The sequence below is a fragment of the Scyliorhinus torazame genome, chromosome 12 (assembly GCF_047496885.1).
Source record: "Scyliorhinus torazame isolate Kashiwa2021f chromosome 12, sScyTor2.1, whole genome shotgun sequence".
Taxonomy (NCBI): Eukaryota; Metazoa; Chordata; class Chondrichthyes; order Carcharhiniformes; family Scyliorhinidae; genus Scyliorhinus; species Scyliorhinus torazame.
This window is the reverse complement of record NC_092718.1, coordinates 221,684,500-221,704,975: the sequence shown is the minus strand read 5'-3', so window position 1 is coordinate 221,704,975 and position 20,476 is coordinate 221,684,500. Positions and strand designations below refer to the sequence as shown.

Below are 20,476 nucleotides of genomic sequence, written 5' to 3'. Positions count from 1 at the left end.
TGGGGGAGGGGGGATGTGTGTGTGGGGGGAGGGTGTGTGTGTGGGGAGGGGGATGTGTGTGTGGAGAGGGGGGATGTGTGTGTGGGGGGGAGGGTGTGTGTGGGGGGGAGGGTGTGTGTGGGGGGGGGAGGGGGTGTGTGTGTGGGGGAGGGTGTGTGTGTGGGGGGAGGGGTGTGTGTCTGTGGGGAGAGGGTGTGTGTGTGTGTGCAGGGGAGGGAGGGGGTCTGTGGGAGGGAGGGTGTGTGTGTGGGGGAGGGTGTGTATGTGGGGGAGGGTGTGTATGTGGGGGGAGTGTGTGTGTGGGGGGGGGTAGGGTGTGTATGTGGGGGGAGGGTGTGTGTGTGTGGGGGAGGGGGGATGTGTGTGTGGGGGGAGAGGGGTTGTGTGTGGGGGGAGGGTGTGTGTGTGGGGAGGGGGATGTGTGTGGGGGGAGGAGGGGATGTGTGTGTGGGGAGGGGAGGGGGATGTGTGTGTGGAGAGGGGGGATGTGTGTGTGGGGGGAGGGTGTGTGTGTGGTGGACAGGGGTGTGTGTGGGGGGGAGGGTGTGTGTGTGTGGGGAGGGGATGTGTGTGTGGGGGGAGTGGGATGTGTGTGTGGGGAGGCGGATGTGTGTGAGGGGGGAGGGGGAGGGGGATGTGTGTGTGGGGAGGGGGAAGGTGGATTAGTGTGTTGGGGGAGGGGGGGGTTCTGCGTGTGGGGAGAGGGGGTTGTGGGGTGGGGGAGTTGGTGTGGGGTGGGGAGGGGGGTGTGGGTGGTGGCTGTGGGGTGGGGTGGGGGGGTGGGGGAGGGGACTGTGGGGTGGGGAGGTGGGGTGGCGTTGGGGAGGGGGCTGTGGGGTGGGGGAGGGGATGTGTGTGTGGAGAGGGCGGATGTGTGTGTGGGGGGGAGGGTGTGTGTGTGGGGGGGGGAGGGTGTGTGTTGTGGGGGGAGGGTGTGTGTCTGTGGGGGGAGGGTGTGTGTGTGTGTGTGCGGGGGAGGGGGTGTCTGTGGGAGGGAGGGTGTGTGTGTGGGGGGGAGGGGGGATGTGTGTGTGGGGAGGGTGTGTATGTGGGGGAGGGTGTGTGTGTGTGGGGGGTAGGGGTGTGTATGTGGGGGGAGGGTGTGTGTGTGGGGGAGGGGGGATGTGTGTGTGGGGGGGAGAGGGTGTGTGAGGGGGGAGGGTGTGTGTGTGGGGAGGGGGATGTGTGTGGGGGGAGGAGGGGATGTGTGTGTGGGGAGGGGGAGGGGGATGTGTGTGTTGAGAGGGGGGATGTGTGTGTGGGGGGGAGGGGGTGTGTGTGGGGAGGGGGATGTGTGTGGGGGGAGGAGGGGATGTGTGTGTGGGGAGGGGATGTGTGTGTGGAGAGGGGGGATGTGTGTGTGGGGGGGGAGGGTGTGTGTGTGGTGGAGAGGGGTGTGTGGGGGGGGGGAGGGTGTGTGTGGAGAGGGGGAGGTGTGTGTGTGTGTGGGGGAGGGGGATGTGTGTGTGTGTGGAGGGGGATGTGTGTGTGGGGAGGGGGATGTGTGGTGGGGAGGGGGATGTGTGTGTGGGGAGGGGGAAGGTGGATTAGTGTGTTGGGGGAGGGGGGGGTTGTGTGTGTGGGGGGGAGGGGGCTGTGGGGTGGGGGAGTTGGTGCGGCGTGGGGGAGGGGGGCTGTGGGGTGGGGGAGGGGGTGTGGGGTGTGGGTGGTGGCTGTGGGGTGGGGGAGGGGGGTGGGGTTAGGGAGGGGGCTGTGGGGTGGGGTGGGGGGAGGGGACTGTGGGGTGGGGGGAGGTGGGGGTGGCGTGGGGAGGGGCTGTGGGTGTGGGGGACGGGGGTGGAGTGGGTAGGGGCTGTGGGGTGGGGAGGGGGGTGGGGGAGGGGGGTGGGGTGGGGGAGGGGGCTGTGGGGTGGGGAGGTGGGGTGGTGTGGGGGAGGGGGCTGTGGGGTGGGGGAGGGGTGTGTGGTGAGGGTGGGGGCTGTGGGGTGGAGGTGGGGGTGTGGGGGAGGGGGACGGGGTGTGGGGTGGAGAGGGGGGGGTGGGGAAGGGGGCTATGGGGTGGGGAGGGGGGTGGGGAGGGGGGAGGGGCTGTGGGGTAGGGGAGGGGGCTGTGGGGTGGGGGAGGGCTGGTGGGGTGAGGGAGGGGGCTGTGGGGTAGGAGAGGGGGCTGTGGGGTGGGGGAGGGCTGGTGGGGTGAGGGAGGGGCTGTGGGGTGGGGAGGGGGTGTGGGATGGGGGAGGGGCTGTGGGGTGGGGAGGGGGCTGTGGAGTGGTGGCTGTGGGGGTGGGGAGGGGGGTGGGGTAGGGGAGGGGGGGTGGGGTGGGGGAGGGGGCTGTGGGGTGGGGAGGGGGTGTGGGGTGGGGAGGGGGCTATGGGGTGGGGAGGGGGGGTGGTGGAGGGGGGGCTGTGGGGTGGGGAGGGGGTGTGGGGTGGGGGAGGGGGCTGTGGGGTGGGGTAGGGGGCTGTGGGGTGGGGGAGGGGTGTGGGGTGGGGGAGGGGGCTGTGGGGTGGGGAGGGGGGGGTGGGGTGGGGGCTGTGGGGTGGGGAGGGGGGTGGAGTAGGGGAGGGGGGTGGGGTGGGGGAGGGGGCTGTGGGGTGGGGAGGGGGTGTGGGTGGGGAGGGGTGTGGGGGTGGGGAGGGGTGTGGGGTGGGGAGGGGTGGGGGAGGGGGCTGTGGGGTGGGGAGGGGGGTGGAGTAGGGGAGGGGGGGTGGGTTGGGGAGGGGTGGGGGAGGGGGCTGTGGGGTGGGGTCTGTGGGTGGGGTGGGGGAGGGGGCTGTGGGGTGGGAGGGGGCTGTGGGGTGGGGGAGGGGGCTGTGGAGTGGTGGGGGTGGGGAGGGGGGGGTGGGGTAGGGGAGGGGGCTGTGGGGTGGGGGAGGGCTGGTGGGGTGAGGGAGGGGGCTGTGGGGTGGGGAGGGGGGGTGGGGGTGAGGGAGGGGGCTGTGGGGTGGGGTGGTGGCTGTGGGGTGGGGGGGGGGTGGGGTGGGGGGGTACTTACTCGTCGTGCAACCCGCTCCGAAGAATCCATGGGGGGCAGCGGCAGACTCCAGGTCGGACACAGATTTCCTCCGGACGGCAGGAATGTGGTTCCTGACAGACGGCTGCACAGAGACAATGGGAAGATTTTGCATTTATTTCCATACCGTCCCCGCTGGTTTTGAAATGAGCCGGTGGTGCTTTCCAGCCAATGACGCGTCTTTATGATGGGCCGTCGCTGTTTTAATGTGGGAAACACAGCAGCCCATTCGTGCACAGCAAGATCCCACAAAGAGCAACAACATCTATTCCAATCCTGTGGCAGGGGTAACCACTTCAAAATGGCAGCCGTGCGAGGAGGCCAATCGGGCCTCGGTTTAAAATCTGCCCTCACAACGCCTCCTCCCAGCTGATATCCAAGGCCCAGCCCCCTGCTGATTGTCACTAACCTCCCAAAGCCCCACACAACAATCCTGTGACCCAGCAGTTCCTCCGGCCCTAGCTGTGGACGCAATGCAGTCTCCAAAGGACTCCGTTCGTTTTTTGAGTGTTCTACTGATAAATCATGTCAAGTGTTTCAGTCTCAGCATCATAGGATCCCTGTTGTGTGGAAGGAGGCATTTGGCCCATCGAGTCGCCACTGACCCTCTGAAATAGAACTCACCCAAAACCCCTTCTCCACCCTATTGCTTTCACCCCTTAACCTAACCTACACACCCCTGGACACTAAGGACAATTTATCATGGCCAATCCACCTAACCGCCACATCTTTGGACTAATAATAATAAACAGAGCTGGATTTAGGAAGGAGATGGTTGTTGACGACAGTCCTCGCTCTGTCACCGCATGATAAACCCAAACTAGATTCTCACCTGGAGGGAAACTCCGCTCTGGACTAATTAGATTCAACGGCTAGTTAGCTGGTTATTACTAACCAATAGTCCATTTGCCGTTACCATAGCTCCCACCAATCTTATCCACTCAGTTCACTGCCCAATAAAATCCCCCCAGACCCTTAACCAATCACAACACTCAACCTCCTCCGGGCATTCTTAATTCAGGCCGCAAACGGTGTCAGTCAGTTATAGCAGCAAGGTCACAGGTCAGAGGTCTGGTGTCACCATCAGCTCTCAGTGTGAACAGGAGAGAATTGTTTGCAGTGAGTTCAGCACCTACCGATGGTACATTCGTTCCCTTGCTGTCTCCAGCCGGGGCAGCAGCTCCATCTGGGGGGAATCCTAGAAGGAGAAGGAGAAGGAGAGAGAATCAATTCGGCTAATGTCTGAGGACACTATTTCTATTGGCTGCATCCAATACAGGGTTCACATGGCAACCAGACCCCGTTCTGTCTCCAGATGCAAGATGGGCTACAGGGCCAGGATGGCGATGGAGCAGGAGCGATGTGTATTGTGTGTCGGCCTCAGTACCATACTGAATGGTGCATTTCCCAACAGAGCCACAATTTGGAGTGTGGAATTAGCAATCAAGAGCCAATCAGGAGACGGGAGAAGGTCACATTGTGCAAGTCGAGGTGTCAGCCCCTCCCCTCTGATCCATCCCTCACCCCTAATCTCTACACCTCCCCCCAGCCCCTTCCCTACCCCAGTCTCCCACCCCGACCCCTTTATCCTTTTTCCTCCGCCTTCCCTCCCATTCTCACCTCCATCTGCTGCCCTGTCCTGGCCCCCATTCTTTTTCCCCCTTCTCCCAACCCACTCTATCCTCTGCCTCCCCCCCTTCCATTTCTCCAATGACCTTTCACTCCCCACCAACTGGAGATCCAACAGAGTTCCACCCTATATAATATGGCATATATATAGTGTGCAGTTCAAGTTCTGTGGTGTGGTGTTGGATATCTATAGGATGAGGTTGTATATCTATAGTGTGGGCTGGATATCTATAGTGTGAGTTTGAATATCTATCGGGTGAGTTTGAACATCTATAGCGTGGGGTTGGATATCGAGAGTGAGTTTGAATACCTATAGGGTGAGATTGAATATCTATAGTGTGGGGTTGGATATCTATTGTATGGGGTTGTATATCTATTGGGCGGTGTTGTATATGTATAGTGTTGGTTTGGATATCTATAAGAGTGGGTTTGATATCTATAGATCGGTGTTGTATATCTTTAGTGTGGGGTTGGATATCTATAATGTGGGTTGGATATCTGTAGAATGGGTTGGATATCTGTAATGTGGGTTTGGATATCTGTAGTGTTGGGTAGGATATTAATCGTGTGGAGTTGGATATCTATATGGAAGTGTTTGTATATCTTTCTTGTAGGTTTGGATATCTAAAGAGTGGGTTCGATATCTATAATGTGGGGTAGGATATATATAGGGAAGTGTTGTATATCTATAGTGTGAGTTTGGATATCTATCGTGTGAGTTTGGATACATATAGTGTGAGTTTGTATATCTATAGTGTGAGTTTGGATATCTATTGTGTGAGTTTGGATATATATAGTGTGAGTTTGTATATCTATGGTGTGGAGTTTTGGATATCCATAGTGTGAGTTTGGATATCTATAGTGTGGTTTAGATATCTAAAGAGTGGGTTGGATATCAATAGTGTGGGGTAGGAAATATATAGAGAAGTGTTGTACATCTATAATGTGAGTTTTGTATATCTATAGTGTGGGTTTGGATATCTATAGTGTGGGTTTGGATATCTATAGTGTGAGTTTGGATACATATAGTGTGGGTTTAGATATCTAAAGAGTGGGTTGGATATCTATAGTGTGGGGTAGGAAATATATAGAGAAGTGTTGTATATCTATAGTGTGAGTTTGCATATCTATAGTGTGGTTTTGGATATCTATAGTGTGAATTTGGATATCTATAGTGTGAGTTTGGATATAAATAATGTGAGTTTGTATATCTACAGTGTGAGTTTGAATATCTATAGTGTGAGTTTGGATATCTATAGTGTGGGGTTGGGTATCTATAGTGTGGGTTTGGATATCTGTAGTGTGAGTTTGGATATCTATAGTGTGGGGTTTGGATATCTATAGTGTGGGGTTGGATATCTATAGTGTGGGGTTGGATATCTATAGTGTGAGTTTGGATATCTATAGTGTGAGTTTAGATATCTATAGTGTGAGTTTGGATATCTATAGTGTGGGTTTGGATATCTATAGTGTGGGGTTGGGTATCTATAGTGTGAGTTTGGATATCTATAGTGTGAGTTTGGATATCCATAGTGTGAGTTTGGATATCTATAGTGTGGGTTTAGATATCTAAAGAGTGGGTTGGATATCAATAGTGTGGGGTAGGAAATATATAGAGAAGTGTTGTACATCTATAATGTGAGTTTGTATATCTATAGTGTGGGTTTGGATATCTATAGTGTGGGTTTGGATATCTATAGTGTGAGTTTGGATACATATAGTGTGGGTTTAGATATCTAAAGAGTGGGTTGGATATCTATAGTGTGGGGTAGGAAATATATAGAGAAGTGTTGTATATCTATAGTGTGAGTTTGCATATCTATAGTGTGGTTTTGGATATCTATAGTGTGAATTTGGATATAAATAGGTGTGAGTTTGGATATAAATAGTGTGAGTTTGAATATCTATAGTGTGAGTTTGGATATCTATAGTGTGGGGTTGGGTATCTATAGTGTGGGTTTGGATATCTGTAGTGTGAATTTGGATATCTATAGTGTGGGGTTGGATATCTATAGTGTGGGGTTGGATATCTATAGTGTGAGTTTGGATATCTATAGTGTGAGTTTAGATATCTATAGTGTGAGTTTGGATATCTATAGTGTGGGTTTGGATATCTATAGTGTGGGGTTGGGTATCTATAGTGTGAGTTTGGATATCTATAGTGTGAGTTTGGATATCTATAGTGTGGGTTTGGATATCTATAGTGTGAGTTGGATATCTATAGTGTGGGGTAGGATATCTACAGCGTGAGTTTGCATACCTATAGTGTGGTTTTGGAGATCTATAGTGTGAGTTTGGATATCTACAGTGTGAGTTTGCATATCTATAGTGTGAGTTTGGATATCTATGGTATGGGTTTAGATATCTAAAGAGTGGGTTGGATATCTATAGTGTGGGGTTGGATATCTATAGTGTGAGTTTGGATATCTATAGTGTGAGTTTAGATATCTATAGTGTGAGTTTGGATATCTATAGTGTGGGTTTGGATATCTATAGTGTGGGGTTGGGTATCTATAGTGTGGGGTTGGATATATATAGTGTGGGGTTGGATATCTATAGTGTGAGTTTAGATATCTATAGTGTGGGTCTGGATATCTATAGTGTGAGTTTGTATATCTATAGTGTGAGTTTGGATATCTATAGTGTGGGTTTGGATATCTATAGTGTGAGGTTGGATATCTATAGTGTGGGGTAGGAAATATATAGAGAAGTGTTGTATATCTATAGTGTGGTTTTGGATATCTACAGTGTGAGTTTGCATATCTTTTAGTGTGAGTTTAGATATCTATAGTATGGGTTTAGATATCTAAAGAGTGGGTGTGGATATCTATAGTGTGGAGTAGGAAATATATAGGGAAGTGTTGTATATCTATAATGTGAGTTTGGAAAAGCTATAGTGTGGGTTTGGATATCTATAGTGTGAGTTTGGATATCTATAGTGTGGGGTAGGATATCTACAGTGTGAGTTTGCATATCGAGAGTGTGGTTTTGGATATCTATAGTGTGAGTTTGGATATCTATAGTGTGAGTTTGGATATCTATAGTGTGAGTTTGGATATCTATAGTGTGGGTTTGGATATCTATAGTGTGAATTTGGATATCTATAGTGTGGAGTTGGATATCTATAGTGTGAATTTGGATACCTATAGTGTGGGTTTGAATATCTATAGTGTGGAGTTGGATATCTATAGTGTGAGTTTGGATATCTATAGTGTGGCGTTGGATATCTATAGTGTGAATTTGGATATCTATAGTGTGGAGTTGGATATCTATAGTGTGAATTTGGATACCTATAGTGTGGGTTTGAATATCTATAGTGTGGAGTTGGATATCTATAGTGTGAGTTTAGATCTCTATAGTGTGGCGTTGGATATCAAAAGTGTGGGGTTGGATATATATAGTGTGAGTTTGGATATCTATAATGTGAGTTTGGATATCTATAATGTGGAGTTGGATACTGCAGGGAGAGACACACACATAGACACACACAGACACACACACACTGACACACACACACAGACATACACGCAGACTCACACACACACACATAAGCACAGACACACAAACACACACACACAAACACACACACCGACACACACACACCGACACACAGACACACACACACAGGCATACACGCAGACACACACACACACACACACACAGACACACACACACAGACATACACGCAGACTCACACACACACACACAAGTACAGACACACAAACACACACACACCGACACACACAGACACACACACACAGACATACACGCAGACTCACACAAGCACAGACACACACCGACACACAGACACACACACACTGACATACAGGCAGACACACACACAAGTGCAGACACACAAACACACACACACCGACACACACAAGCACAGACACACAAACACCGACACACACACACACAGTCACACACACACAGACACAGACATACACGCAGGACTCACACACACACACAAGTACAGACACACAAACACACACACCGACACACACACACATAAGTACAGACACACAAACAGACATACACAGACACACACACACAGGCACACACGAGAGCCACACACTAAGGGACACACACCCTCGGAGAAACACACGCAGAGATGCATGCACACACTGAGACACACACTGAGGGACAGATAAACTGAAGGATGGACACTGAGGGACAAACAGAGAGACACGGAGACGGGAGGGAGGCAGCGATTGAGTCCATTCGAGGCAGAGACAGGTACAGACAGAGACAAACCCTGAGCGAATCACAGGAAACCTTAAGAGGAATATTCAACAATGGCAAAACTCTCGTTACGACGAAGAGAGTGACGTTACCTTGTTGATTCACACACATTGTTCCCATTTGGATTAAGTTGCTGAATGTGTGAGGTTGAGGTCAGAGGATATAAACTGACCAGGATGACCAGGAGTCCCATGCCAGGTCCGAGGGGGATTTGCCGTGCCGTCTTGGGGAGAGGGTTTGCCTGTTGTTTGGGTTCTGTGCTACCTCCTGGCAGCCCTGTACCCCTGAGCGGGTGGCCTCCTGGGCAAGTTACTGAGTGGCGTTGTCCTGCCTGAGTTCCGCAGGTCCTGAGTCAGTGTCTGGTTTCCTCGCAGGGAAATGCTGCTCCTTCCTGGGGAAGTGTGGGGCGTGCTGTACAGGTTCCTCCTATTCAAGAGCAACCAGCTCAGGAGAAACAAAGAAATAGGATCGGGGAGATCAGACGTTAACGTCAGGAACGCGGCGGAACCCTGAAGGCGAAGATAATTAGTCCCAAGGTCTGTCTCCATTGATATTACCACCAACTGCGACAGCAGCGGAGGAGGCTATTCAGCATTGTCTCTGTGCTATCTCTCATTTCATTGAATTTGCAGTGCAGAAGGAGGCCATTCGGCCCATCGAGTCTCACTGGCTCTTGGAAAGAGCACCCTACCCAATCCCACACCTCCACCCTATCCCCATAACCCAGCAACCCCACCCAACACTAAGGGCAATTTATCACGGCCAATCCACCTAACCTGCACATCTTCGGACTGTGGGAGGAAACCGGAGCACCCGGAGGAAACCCACGCACACACGGCGAGAACGTGCAGACTCCGCACAGACAGTGACCCAAGCCGGGAATCGAACCTGGGACCCTGGAGCTGTGAAGGAATTGGGCTAACCACTGTGCTACTGTGCTGCCCATCAGAATTTTTAAAGTGACAACACAGGGAGCCAAGGTGATTAATCGAATTATTCATAGAATTTAGAGTGCAGAAGAAGCCATTCGGCCCATCGAGTCTGCACCGGCCCTTGCAAAGAGCATCCTACTCAAGCCCACGTATCTACCCTATCCCCGTAGCCCTACTCAACTCTGAGAGAATTGTCCAATGATCTCACTGCTCCGCTGTGCTCGTACTCCATTGGAATGAAAATCTTTCCCGCTGAACTATTTCCCCAGTTCCATTTTGAAAGGTGCTGTTGAATCCACCCTATCGGGGAGCTCCTTCCAGACCATAACTCACTCCGTAAATCAGGCTGATCTGCCGTATCTACCCCTCTGGTCGATGGCTGATTATCGTCGAGCTGTGCCTCTCCTGCCAATTTCTCCGCATTTGCTCGCCCAAAGCTCCACTGAACTCCCCACTTAACCATCCAGCCTCGAGGTGACACGGTGGTTAGCACTGCTGCCTCACGGCGCCGAGGACCCGGGTTCAATCTCGGCCCTGGGTCACTGTCCGTGTGGAGTTTGCACATTCTCCCTGTGACTGCGTGGGTTTCGCCCCCACAACCCAAAGATGTGCAGGCTAGGTGGATTGGCCGCGATAAATTCCCCTTAATTGGGAAAAAAAATAATTGGGTATTATAAATTTGTGAAAAAGAAGAAAAGAAAACATCTCTGCTTGAGGGAACTGAATCTCAGGCCTACAAGGAGGTCCCTCTGTTCCCTCCCCAAGGACAAGAGAATCTCCTTTAACAAGAGCTGCACGACCTGCATTTCTATAGCGCCTTTCACCGTCTCGTGACTTCCCAAAGTACCTTACAGCCAGTGAAGCACTTGCAGAAATTTAGGCAAAATGTACAAAAAACAATGCACAAAAGAAATAGGATCGGGGACTTCAGACGTTAACGTCAGGAACGATTGGTCGATTTGTGCACAGCAAGATCCCGATAACTAACACCATGATTACGAGGAAATCATCTGCATTAGTTATGTTTATTGACTCCGTGGAAACTGTCCCAATACTTCTTCAAAATATCGACAGTGCAGCTCTCCCTCAGCACTGACCCTCTGACAGTGCAGCACTCCCTCAGTACTGACCCTCTGACAGTGCGGCACCCCCTCAGTACTGACCCTCTGACAGTGCAGCACTCCCTCAGTACTGACCCTCTGACAGTGCGGCACTCCCTCAGTACTGACCCTCTGACAGTGCAGCACTCCCTCAGCACTGACCCTCTGACAGTGGAGCACTCCCTCAGTACTGACCCACTGACAGTGCGGCACTCCCTCAGTACTGACCCTCTGACAGTGCAGCACTCCCTCAGTACTGACACACTGACAGTGCAGCACTCCCTCAGTACTGATCCTCTGACAGTGCAGCACTCCCTCAATATTGACCCTCTAACAGTGCAGCACTCCCTCAATATTGACCCTCTGACAGTGCAGCACTCCCTCAGCACTGACCCTCTGAGATTGCGGCACTCCCTCAGTACTGACCCTCAGACAGTGCAGCGCTCCCTCAGTACTGACCCTCTGACAGTGCGGCGCTCCCTCAGTACTGACCCTCTGACAGTGCGGCACTTCCTCAGTACTGACCCTCTGACAGTGCAGCACTCCCTCAGTACTGACCCTCAGACAGTGCAGCGCTCCCTCAGTACTGACCCTCTGACAGTGCGGCGCTCCCTCAGTACTGACCCTCTGACAGTGCGGCACTCCCTCAGTACTGACCCTCTGACAGTGCAGCACTCCCTCAGTACTGACCCTCTGACAGTGCAGCACTCCCTCAGTACTGACCCTCTGACAGTGCAGTACCCCCTCAGTACTGACCCTCTGACAGTGCGGCACTCCCTCAGTACTGACCCTCTGACAGTGCAGCACTCCCTCAGTACTGACCCTCTGACAGTGCAGCCCTCCCTCAGTACTGACCCTCTGACAGTGCGGCGCTCCCTCAGTACTGACCCTCTGACAGTGCAGCACTCCCTCAGTACTGACCCTCTGACAGTGCAGCCCTCCCTCAGTACTGACCCTCTGACAGTGCAGCCCTCCCTCAGTACTGACCCTCTGACAGTGCGGCGCTCCCTCAGTACTGACCCTCTGACAGTGCGGCACTCCCTCAGTACTGACCCTCTGACAGTGCAGCCCTCCCTCAGTACTGACCCTCTGACAGTGCGGCGCTCCCTCAGTACTGACCCTCTGACAGTGCAGCTCTCCCTCAGTACTGACCCTCTGACAGATGCAAATTGGTTAATTGCATCTGATTACCAGGCTGGAAGCTCGATTTGCTAGTCCCCTCCGAGATGCTCCAGGCCTCTCAGCCAGTCTCACGTGAACTGAGTGCAGGTATTACCTGGTGCAGGTATTTCAGAGAGAGACCCTGTTGTGACCCAAGGTGGGTAAAGGGGGTAAGTGTGCAATGTAATGCCTCCCAAAGTGCATCGGGGGTCTCCCTTCCCCCACAATGCAAATGTTGCCCCCCAGCCCCATCCATCAGACCTCCCCAACAGGAACAACTCCATCAGACACCCCCAGCCCTCTCCAGGCCCCTAACAGGGACCTCTGCCCCATGATCGGACCCCTCCATCAGAGACCTTTCCTGAAGGCTGAAGACAGTCCAGACTGTAGGGTGAAAACTCACTGCATTTTCACTCACCCTTTCCTAACATCTGCTGCCTCAGACAGAATGTTCCAAGCAACAGTTGTTAAAAGTGCGAGAGGCTTCCTGGAAAGCCCAGTACACTTCAAAGGGCTGGAAATCCCTTGATAGTCTTTGAAATGCAGATCTTCCACTCAATTTCACACAGCAATACATTGTGTTAGTCATCATGTGGAGATGCCGGCGTTGGACTGGGGTGAGCACAGTAAGAAGTCTTACAACACCAGGTTAAAGTCCAACAGGTTTGTTTCAAATCACTAGCTTTCGGAGCACTGCTCCTTCCTCAGGTGAATGAAGAGGTGGGTTCCAGAAACACGAATATAGACAAAGTCAAAGATGCCAAACAATGCTAGGAATGCGAGCATTCACAGGTAATTAAGTCTTTATAGCTCCAGAGAGAGGGGTAACCCCAGGTTAAAGAGGTGTGAATTGTTTCAAGCCAGGACAGTTGGGCTTGCGAAATCCTACCAACTGTCCTGGCTCTTCTTTCACCTGAGGAAGGTGCAGCGCTCTGAAAGCTAGTGATTTGAAACAAACATGTTGGACTTTAACCTGGTGTTGTAAGACTTCTTACTGTATTAGTCAGTGATTGACTGTTCTATTACTCCAGAGACAGCTGCTTGGTGGAGTTGTTCATTGATCTTTCCCTTCATGCTTGAATGCATCTCCATTGCCCTGCTTTGATGCTGAGTGTATAAACACTCTTGCTATGATTGACAGCCACTCGCCACATCAAAGGCAGCTAAGTGCTTTGACTTCCTCTTTTCCACAGCACAAAACAGTTGGCTGCCTTTGATGGGGGTCTAGGTTGGGGGGCTGATTGGTGGAGCTCTGAAAGGGGGTCTCTGTTGGGGGTTCTGACGGGGGTCCAGGAAACCTTCCAAAAACCAGTCATTTTCAAACTCAGGGTCGCGGCCCGCGCACTCTGGGCTCGAAATTACTGCGGAGATCTTCCTCCACCTTGCAGCTGCCAACCAGCAAGCAACAGGGCTGTGTGTGGAGAACTGAAGAGGGATCTTTTTGGACGAAGGAAGAGACACAAACAGACCAGGTCCTCCCAACTGAATCTGCTGGGGAGAGCTGCACAGGAGAGTCCACAACAAGACAAAGCAGTGTGAGCTCCAGGGCCTCTGATGAACAATCCATACAGAAATGTTACCCTGAATAACAACGCAATTGAGATCGTGAGGACCAAGCAGGTTCACCTGTCGCATTCGAGGTAAGTGAAAATGGTGGGTCGCGAAGGTCGGCCACTTGGTAACCTGGGTCCCCGGAAAAAAACTGACCACTTCAAACACATCCCTCCGATACAGCCGAGAGCCCAGTGACTGGGAATAAACACCGGGAACCTGGCCTCTTCCTGGGAAAATGCCCAGTCAGTTCACGGTTAAATATTTTAAAATAAACTTTGAATATCCAATTTTTTTTCCAATTAAGGGGCAATTTAGCGCGGCCAATCCATCTGCACATCTTTGGGTTGTGGGGGTGAGACCCACGCAGACACGGGGAGAATGTGCAAACTCCACACGGACAGACCCGGTTAATTATTAACCAGTCAAGTGACTGATTGCATTGGGACTGACCCGTGACCAGGGAGAGTCTCTGGGAAGGGAAGATTGTTCCCTCAATATTTCGCCCTCAGCCGGGTGGGGAAAGGTGGGACCGGCCGGGGGATTGAAGCGGTGACTGGGAGATGGAGCCAGTGACTGAGTGGATCCGACACCGGTTCCCCCTGGCAGAGAATGTTTCCCCGGACATGGTGGAGCAGTGGATGAAGGAGAATCGCGAACGTTTGCTGCTGCTGGTGAGTGTCTGCCTGTCAAACACCCCCCCAGTCAGGCCAGCTGTTCAACTGGGGGGTGAATCACTGAGAGATGGGGGTTCGGAGCTTCCCACTCACCTTGGGACAGTGTGCCTGCTCCTGATGTTAGACAGGAGGAGATTGGGGGCTCCCCGGGGGGAATGGGGGAGAGTTTACCCTCAGAGCAACTTTGCAAATCGACGTGGCGGGGGTGTTGGTGAACTTCAACTTTCCAATAGAACATTCTGGAATTGAGCTGTGAAGCACAGAGGCTTTGATGCTGCAGCTAATTCGGTGATAAACACTCACCGGCTGTCAGCCTTCACTTCACAACAACAAAGAAAAGTACAGCACAGGGGCCGGGATTCTCCCCTACCCGGCGGGGCGGGGGGTCCCGGCGGGATGGAGTGGCGGGAACCACTCCGGCGTCGGGCCGCCCCAAAGGTACGGAATTCTCCGCTCCTTTAGGGGCCAAGCCCTCACCTTGAGGGGCTCGGCCCGCGCAGGAGTGGTTTCCGCCCCGCCAGCCGGCGCCGAAAGGTCTTCGCCGGGCGATGCATGCGCGGGAGGCTCAGTGGCCACTCACGGCATCCCCGCGCATGCGCAGTGGAGGGGGTCTCCCGCCTCCGCCGTAGTGAAGACCGAGGCGAAGGCTGAAGAAAAAGAGTGCCATCACGGCACAGGCCCGCCCGCGGATCGGTGGCCCCGATCGCGGACCAGGCCACCGCTGAACACTATACTCCAAGTGTGGCCTAACTGAGGTTCTATACAGCTGCAACATGACTTGCCAATTCTTATACTCAATGCCCGGCCAATGAAGGCAAGCATGCCGTATGCCTTCTTGACTACCTTCTCCACCTGTGTTGCCCCTTTCAGTGACCTGTGGACCTGTACACCAAGATCTCTCTGACTTTCAATACTCTTGAGGGTTCTACCATTCACTGTATATTCCCTACCTGCATTAGACCTTCCAAAATGCATTACCTCACATTTATCCGGATTAAACTCCATCTGCCATCTCTCCGCCCAAGTCACCAAACAATCTAAATCCGGCTGTATCCTCAGACAGTCCTCATTGCTATCCGCAATTCCACCAACCTTTGCTGCACTGTCAGAGGGTCAGTACTGAGGGAGTGCCGCACTGTCAGAGGGTCAGTACTGGGGGGGGTGCCGCACAGTCAGAGGGTCAGTACTGAGGGAGTGCTGCACTGTCAGAGGGTCAGTACTGAGGGAGTGCTGCACTATCAGAGGGTCAGTACTGAGGGAGTGCTGCACTGTCAGAGGGTCAGTGCTGAGGGAGTGCTGCACTGTCAGAGGGTCAGTACTGAGGGAGTGCTGCACTATCAGAGGGTCAGTACTGAGGAAGTGCCGCACTGTGAGAGGGTCAGTACTGAGGGAGTGCCCCACTGTCAGAGGGTCAGTGCTGAGGGAGTGCTGCACTGTCAGAGGGTCAGTACTGAGGGAGTGCCGCACTGTCAGAGGGTCAGTACTGGGGGGGTGCCGCACTGTCAGAGGGTCAGTACTGAGGGAGTGCCGCACTGTCCGAGGGTCAGTACTGAGGGAGTGCTGCACTGTCAGAGTGTCAGTACTGAGGGAGTGCTGCACTGTCAGAGGGTCAGTACTGAGGGAGTGCTGCACTGGCAGAGGGTCAGTACTGAGGGAGTGCTGCACTGTCAGAGGGTCAGTGCTGAGGGAGTGCTGCACTGTCAGAGGGTCAGTACTGAGGGAGTGCCGCACTGTCAGAGGGTCAGTACTGGGGGGTGCCGCACTGTCAGAGGGTCAGTACTGAGGGAGTGCCGCACTGTCAGAGGGTCAGTACTGGGGGGGTGCCGCACTGTCAGAGGGTCAGTACTGAGGGAGTGCCGCACCGACAGAGGGTCAGTACTGAGGGAGTGCCGCACTGTCAGGGGGTCAGTACTGAGGGAGTACTGCACAGTCAGAGGGTCAGTACTGAGGGAGTGCCGCACTGTCAGAGGGTCAGTACTGAGGGAGTGCCGCACTGTCAGAGGGTCAGTACTGAGGGAGTGCTGCACTGTCAGGGGGTCAGTACTGAGGGAGTGCTGCATTGTCAGGGGGTCAGTACTGAGGGAGTGCTGCACAGTCAGAGGGTCAGTACTGAGGGAGTGCTGCATTGTCAGAGGGTCAGTACTGAGGGAGTGCTGCACCGACAGAGGGTCAGTACTGAGGGCGTGCTGCACTGTCAGAGGGTCAGTACTGAGGGTGTGCCGCACTGTCAGAGGGTCAGTACTGAGTGAGTGCCGCACTGTCAGAGGGTCAGTACTGAGGGAGTGCTGCATTGTCAGAGGGTCAGTACTGAGGGGGCGTTGCACTGTCAGAGGGTCAGTACTGAGGGCGTGCTGCACTGTCAGAGGGTCAGTACTGAGGGAGTGCCGCACTGTCAGATAGTCAGTACTGAGGGAGCGCTGCACTGTCAGAGGGTAAGTACTGAGGGAGCGTTGCACTGTCAGAGGGTCAGTACTGAGGGAGCGTTGCACTGTCAGAGGGTCAGTACTGAGGGAGTGCTGCACTGTCAGAGGGTCAGTACTGAGTGAGTGCCGCACCGTCAGAGGGTCAGTACTGGGGGGGTGCCGCACTGTCAGAGGGTCAGTACTGAGGGAGTGCTGCACTGTCAGAGGGTCAGTACTGGGGGGGTGCCACACTGTCAGAGGGTCAGTACTGGGGGGGTGCCGCACTGTCAGAGGGATAGGCTGAGTCTGGGGCTGCGTCGGGTCTGTCCCAGTCATTGAATCCTCTGTCTGGGGACCCTGTGGGGAATCGCTGACTGAAACACGCCTTGTTCTCCTCGGTTTCAGGCTGGCCTCAGCTGACCGAGGGAGATGACTGAGTCGGTGACTGGGTGGGAAATGATCCGCTGATTGAGCGCTCTCTAGTCCCCTGTTGTTGGTTAGCAGCCCAGGAGACCTCAGAGACCCAGTGTTGTGCCTGTTAATAATGATTGTGATGAGCGGGCAATGCAGAAACTGTCCCCTCTGGTTCGGGGGGAGCCCGGTTCAAGGGGTCAGATCCATAAAATTGTCGGCCATGCAGAGGTGATGTCAGGCACAGGGGAGTGGGAACCTGGATCTGTTTCCCGCAAAATGCCGTGCATTAGGGGCCGAGCTGGAGAGTTGCAGACTGGATTGGCGGATTTCTATTGGGTGAGCGTCGTCATGGGTATGGCCAAATGCGGGAAATTGGATCTTAGCTGGAGGTGATGCAGAATCTAACTGACTGGTAAAACAGGACAGAGGGGCTGAATGGCCTCCTCCTGTACCGGTTGCCCTTTGATAATCGGCCAGTGTTGTGGCAGATCAGCTTGCACAACTCCCTCTCCCACATGACTGTGAATTTCCTCTCCCGGTGAGGCGTTTCGGGAATGTTGAAGCAGTTGCAGAAGGCAGCGCGGTGTCAGGCACCGAGAAACAACCCCATTCCCATTTTCCTGTTCTTCCAGGATGTTCGGAGTCCGGCGGAATACCAGGTCAGCCACTTACAGGGAGCCATCCGCGTTGACCCAGAAACCACCAACATGGGCGAGTTGGTGAAGACTCTGGGTCTGGAAGGTAGGGGCAGTCTCACTCCCACCCGCGGGTTTATCACTGCTGTTCCTGGGAGACGGGTAAAATACAGACTATGTCTGCAGCTAATGGAATTAATGGTTTCAATCCCCAGTCAGTCTGGAACCCGGGACCCAGAGATGGACTTTCAACGAAGCCCACAGCACTGCAGGGCGGGGCCCTGGCCAACAGGGGGGGCCATCCAGGGAGGTGATCGTTTTGGTCGGAACGCCATGGAGACCCCAATCAGAGGCTTGGAAGCTCTAATTTTGAGTGAGCCCATCAGCAGGCAATACAGTGCAACATTGGGCTCTGATTGGTAGACTCCCTTTTAGAACAGGGAAGCAGGTTGGCAGAGAATATAGAACATACAATGTAGAAGGAGGCCATTCGGCCCATCGAGTCTGCACCGACCCACTCAAGCCCCCACTTCCACCCTATCGCCGCAACCCAATAACCCCTTCTAACCATTTTGGACACTAAGGGCAACTTAGCATGGTCAATCCACCTACCCTACACATGTTTGGACTGTGGGAGGAAACCGGAGCACCCGGAGGAAACCCACGCAGACACGGGGAGGATGTGCAGACTCCGCACAGACAGTGACCCAGCGGGGAATCGAACCTGGGACCCTGGCGCTATGAAGCCACAGTGCTAACCACTGTGCTGCCCCGAGATGCTGGACAATTAGAGATTGAGACTCGGAACTCCCGAATTGGTGCGACGTTCCTGAACTTCCATTGCGTAACGGTGCAAAGGAGCGGCCAGGTTCCTGAATCCGGTCGGGCAGTCAACCTGGGAAAAAGGTGAAGTCGCCGACCGGACGTCGGGGATGTGGGCCTGCGAAGCCTTCAGCGAGGCCGGGGGGGGGGGGGGGAGGGATGCTGGCCAATGGCGGATGAGGGGCGCAGCGGGGCGACTCTCGGCCTCCAGCCCAGGGCTCAGGAGGGCAGGTGGGAGACCGGCCAAAACAAACAGAGGCCTGCCGATCAGATAGCTGGCAGCAGCCAGGCAGGCAGGGCTGAGCGTGAGGGGACTGGGCAGCAAGCGGACTGGTCAGTGAGAGCCAGGGTGGGTGGAGTCGGGAGGGCATTGATGTCACTGGGGGAGGGGCTCAACATCATTGGGGGTGGGTTATCACATCACCAGGGGACGGGCATGACGTGGGGTCTCCGCAAAGAGGGAGAGGGCCGGCCCCCCGAAGTGGAAGTCCGCCTCTCTCAGGCCCTCATCCCCGTGTCCCCCAGGCTTTGCAGCATCAGAAACAGCTATTCTCGAATTTGATCTGAACCTGGAATCTTGTTTCGGGCTAACAAATCCCCCCTCAATCTCCTTCATTCACCCGATCTTCCTTCCAGGTTCAGGGTGTCAGACGGTGGTCTGCTACTGCACGGCTGGATATCACGGTTCACAAATGGCGCAGAGAGTCCGCAGCCTCTCAACTCCGGAGCAGGGTCCGGAGGGGGCCGCCTCGCTGAAGGTCTACAACCTGGAGGGGGGCCTGGCGAAATGGGCCAATGAGAGGAGACCCCTGGTGGACAGTGAGGGTCGACCCACCAGTGTAGTCCACCCCTACAACACAGTGTGGGCACAGCTGGTGGAGCCAGAGCACAGGGCCACGATCTGAGAACACAGCGACACTGGGCCCTGGCATCCGTCCAATCGGACGGGGAAGCCTGATTCCGGAATTCTGCTGCTCAACAGGATCCTGACTGATATTTTGCTGCTGGATCACAGAATAAATAAACGTTATTGGAAAGACAAATCTGTATCTGGCAGCCTTTACTGCACACCGACCCTCGTCAACTCACTGACTCTCACTGGGGAACGGGTCCCACACACACTGATTCTCACTGGGGTACGGGTCCCACACACACTGACTCTCACTGAGGTACGGGTCCCACACACACTGACTCTCACTGGGGTACGGGTCCCACACACACTGACTCTCACTGGGGTACAGGTTCCACACACACTGACTCTCACTGGGGTACGGGTCCCACACACACTGACTCTCACTGGGGTACGGGTCCCACACACACTGACTCTCACTGGGGTACGGGTCCCACACACACTGACTCTCACTGGGGTAGGGGTCCCACACACACTGACTCTCACTGGGGTACGGGTCCCACACACACTGACTCTCACTGGGGTACGGGTCCCACACACACTGACTCTCACTGGGGTACGGGTCCCACACACACTGACTCTCACTGGGGTACGGGTCCCACACACACTGACTCTCACTGGGGTACGGGTCCCACACACACTGACTCTCACTGGGGTACGGGTCCCACACACACTGACTCTCACTGGGGTACGGGTCCCACACACACTGACTCTCACTGGGGTACGGGTCCCACACACACTGACTCTCACTGGGGTACGGGTCCCACACACTGACTCTCACTGGGGTACGGGTCTCACACACTGACTCTCACTGGGGTACGGGTCCCACACACACTGACTCTCACTGGGGTACGGGTTCCACACACACTGACTCTCACTGGGGTACAGGTACCACACACACTGACTCTCACTGGGGTACGGGTCCCACACACACTGACTCTCACTGGGGTACGGGTCTCACACACACTGACTCTCACTGGGGTACGGGCCCCACACACACTGACTCTCACTGGGGTACGGGTCCCA

The 20,476-nt window shown here is 54.2% G+C and overlaps 2 protein-coding genes across 2 annotated transcripts in view; one reads left to right on the top strand and one right to left on the bottom strand.

Moving 5' to 3' along the window:
• Positions 1 to 9,364, bottom strand: part of LOC140387012 (scavenger receptor class F member 2-like) — a 218,139-nt gene extending 208,775 nt beyond the window's left edge. Inside the window, 4 exon segments of the mRNA XM_072469986.1 lie at positions 2,958 to 2,991; positions 2,993 to 3,060; positions 4,112 to 4,173; positions 8,939 to 9,364. Coding sequence (XP_072326087.1) covers positions 2,958 to 2,991; positions 2,993 to 3,060; positions 4,112 to 4,173; positions 8,939 to 9,039 — 265 coding nt within the window. The 5' untranslated portion in view covers positions 9,040 to 9,364.
• A 4,676-nt stretch (positions 9,365 to 14,040) lies between these two features.
• Positions 14,041 to 19,583, top strand: LOC140387011 (probable adenylyltransferase/sulfurtransferase MoeZ). The gene is made up of 3 exons (XM_072469985.1): positions 14,041 to 14,264; positions 17,716 to 17,824; positions 19,177 to 19,583. Exons 1-3 carry the CDS (start codon positions 14,154 to 14,156, stop codon positions 19,443 to 19,445), a joined length of 489 nt encoding a protein of 162 aa, XP_072326086.1. The 5' UTR covers positions 14,041 to 14,153; the 3' UTR covers positions 19,446 to 19,583.
• Positions 19,584 to 20,476: the final 893 nt, after the last annotated feature.

Excerpts from the sequence above, each read along its gene's own strand:
- LOC140387011 (XM_072469985.1), top strand. The coding sequence starts at position 14,154 with ATGGAGCCAGTGACTGAGTGGATCCGACACCGGTTCCCCCTGGCAGAG. Across the intron at positions 14,265-17,715 it reads GCGAACGTTTGCTGCTGCTG|GATGTTCGGAGTCCGGCGGA; the intron begins GTGAGTGTCTGC and ends CTGTTCTTCCAG. Across the intron at positions 17,825-19,176 it reads GAAGACTCTGGGTCTGGAAG|GTTCAGGGTGTCAGACGGTG; the intron begins GTAGGGGCAGTC and ends TCTTCCTTCCAG.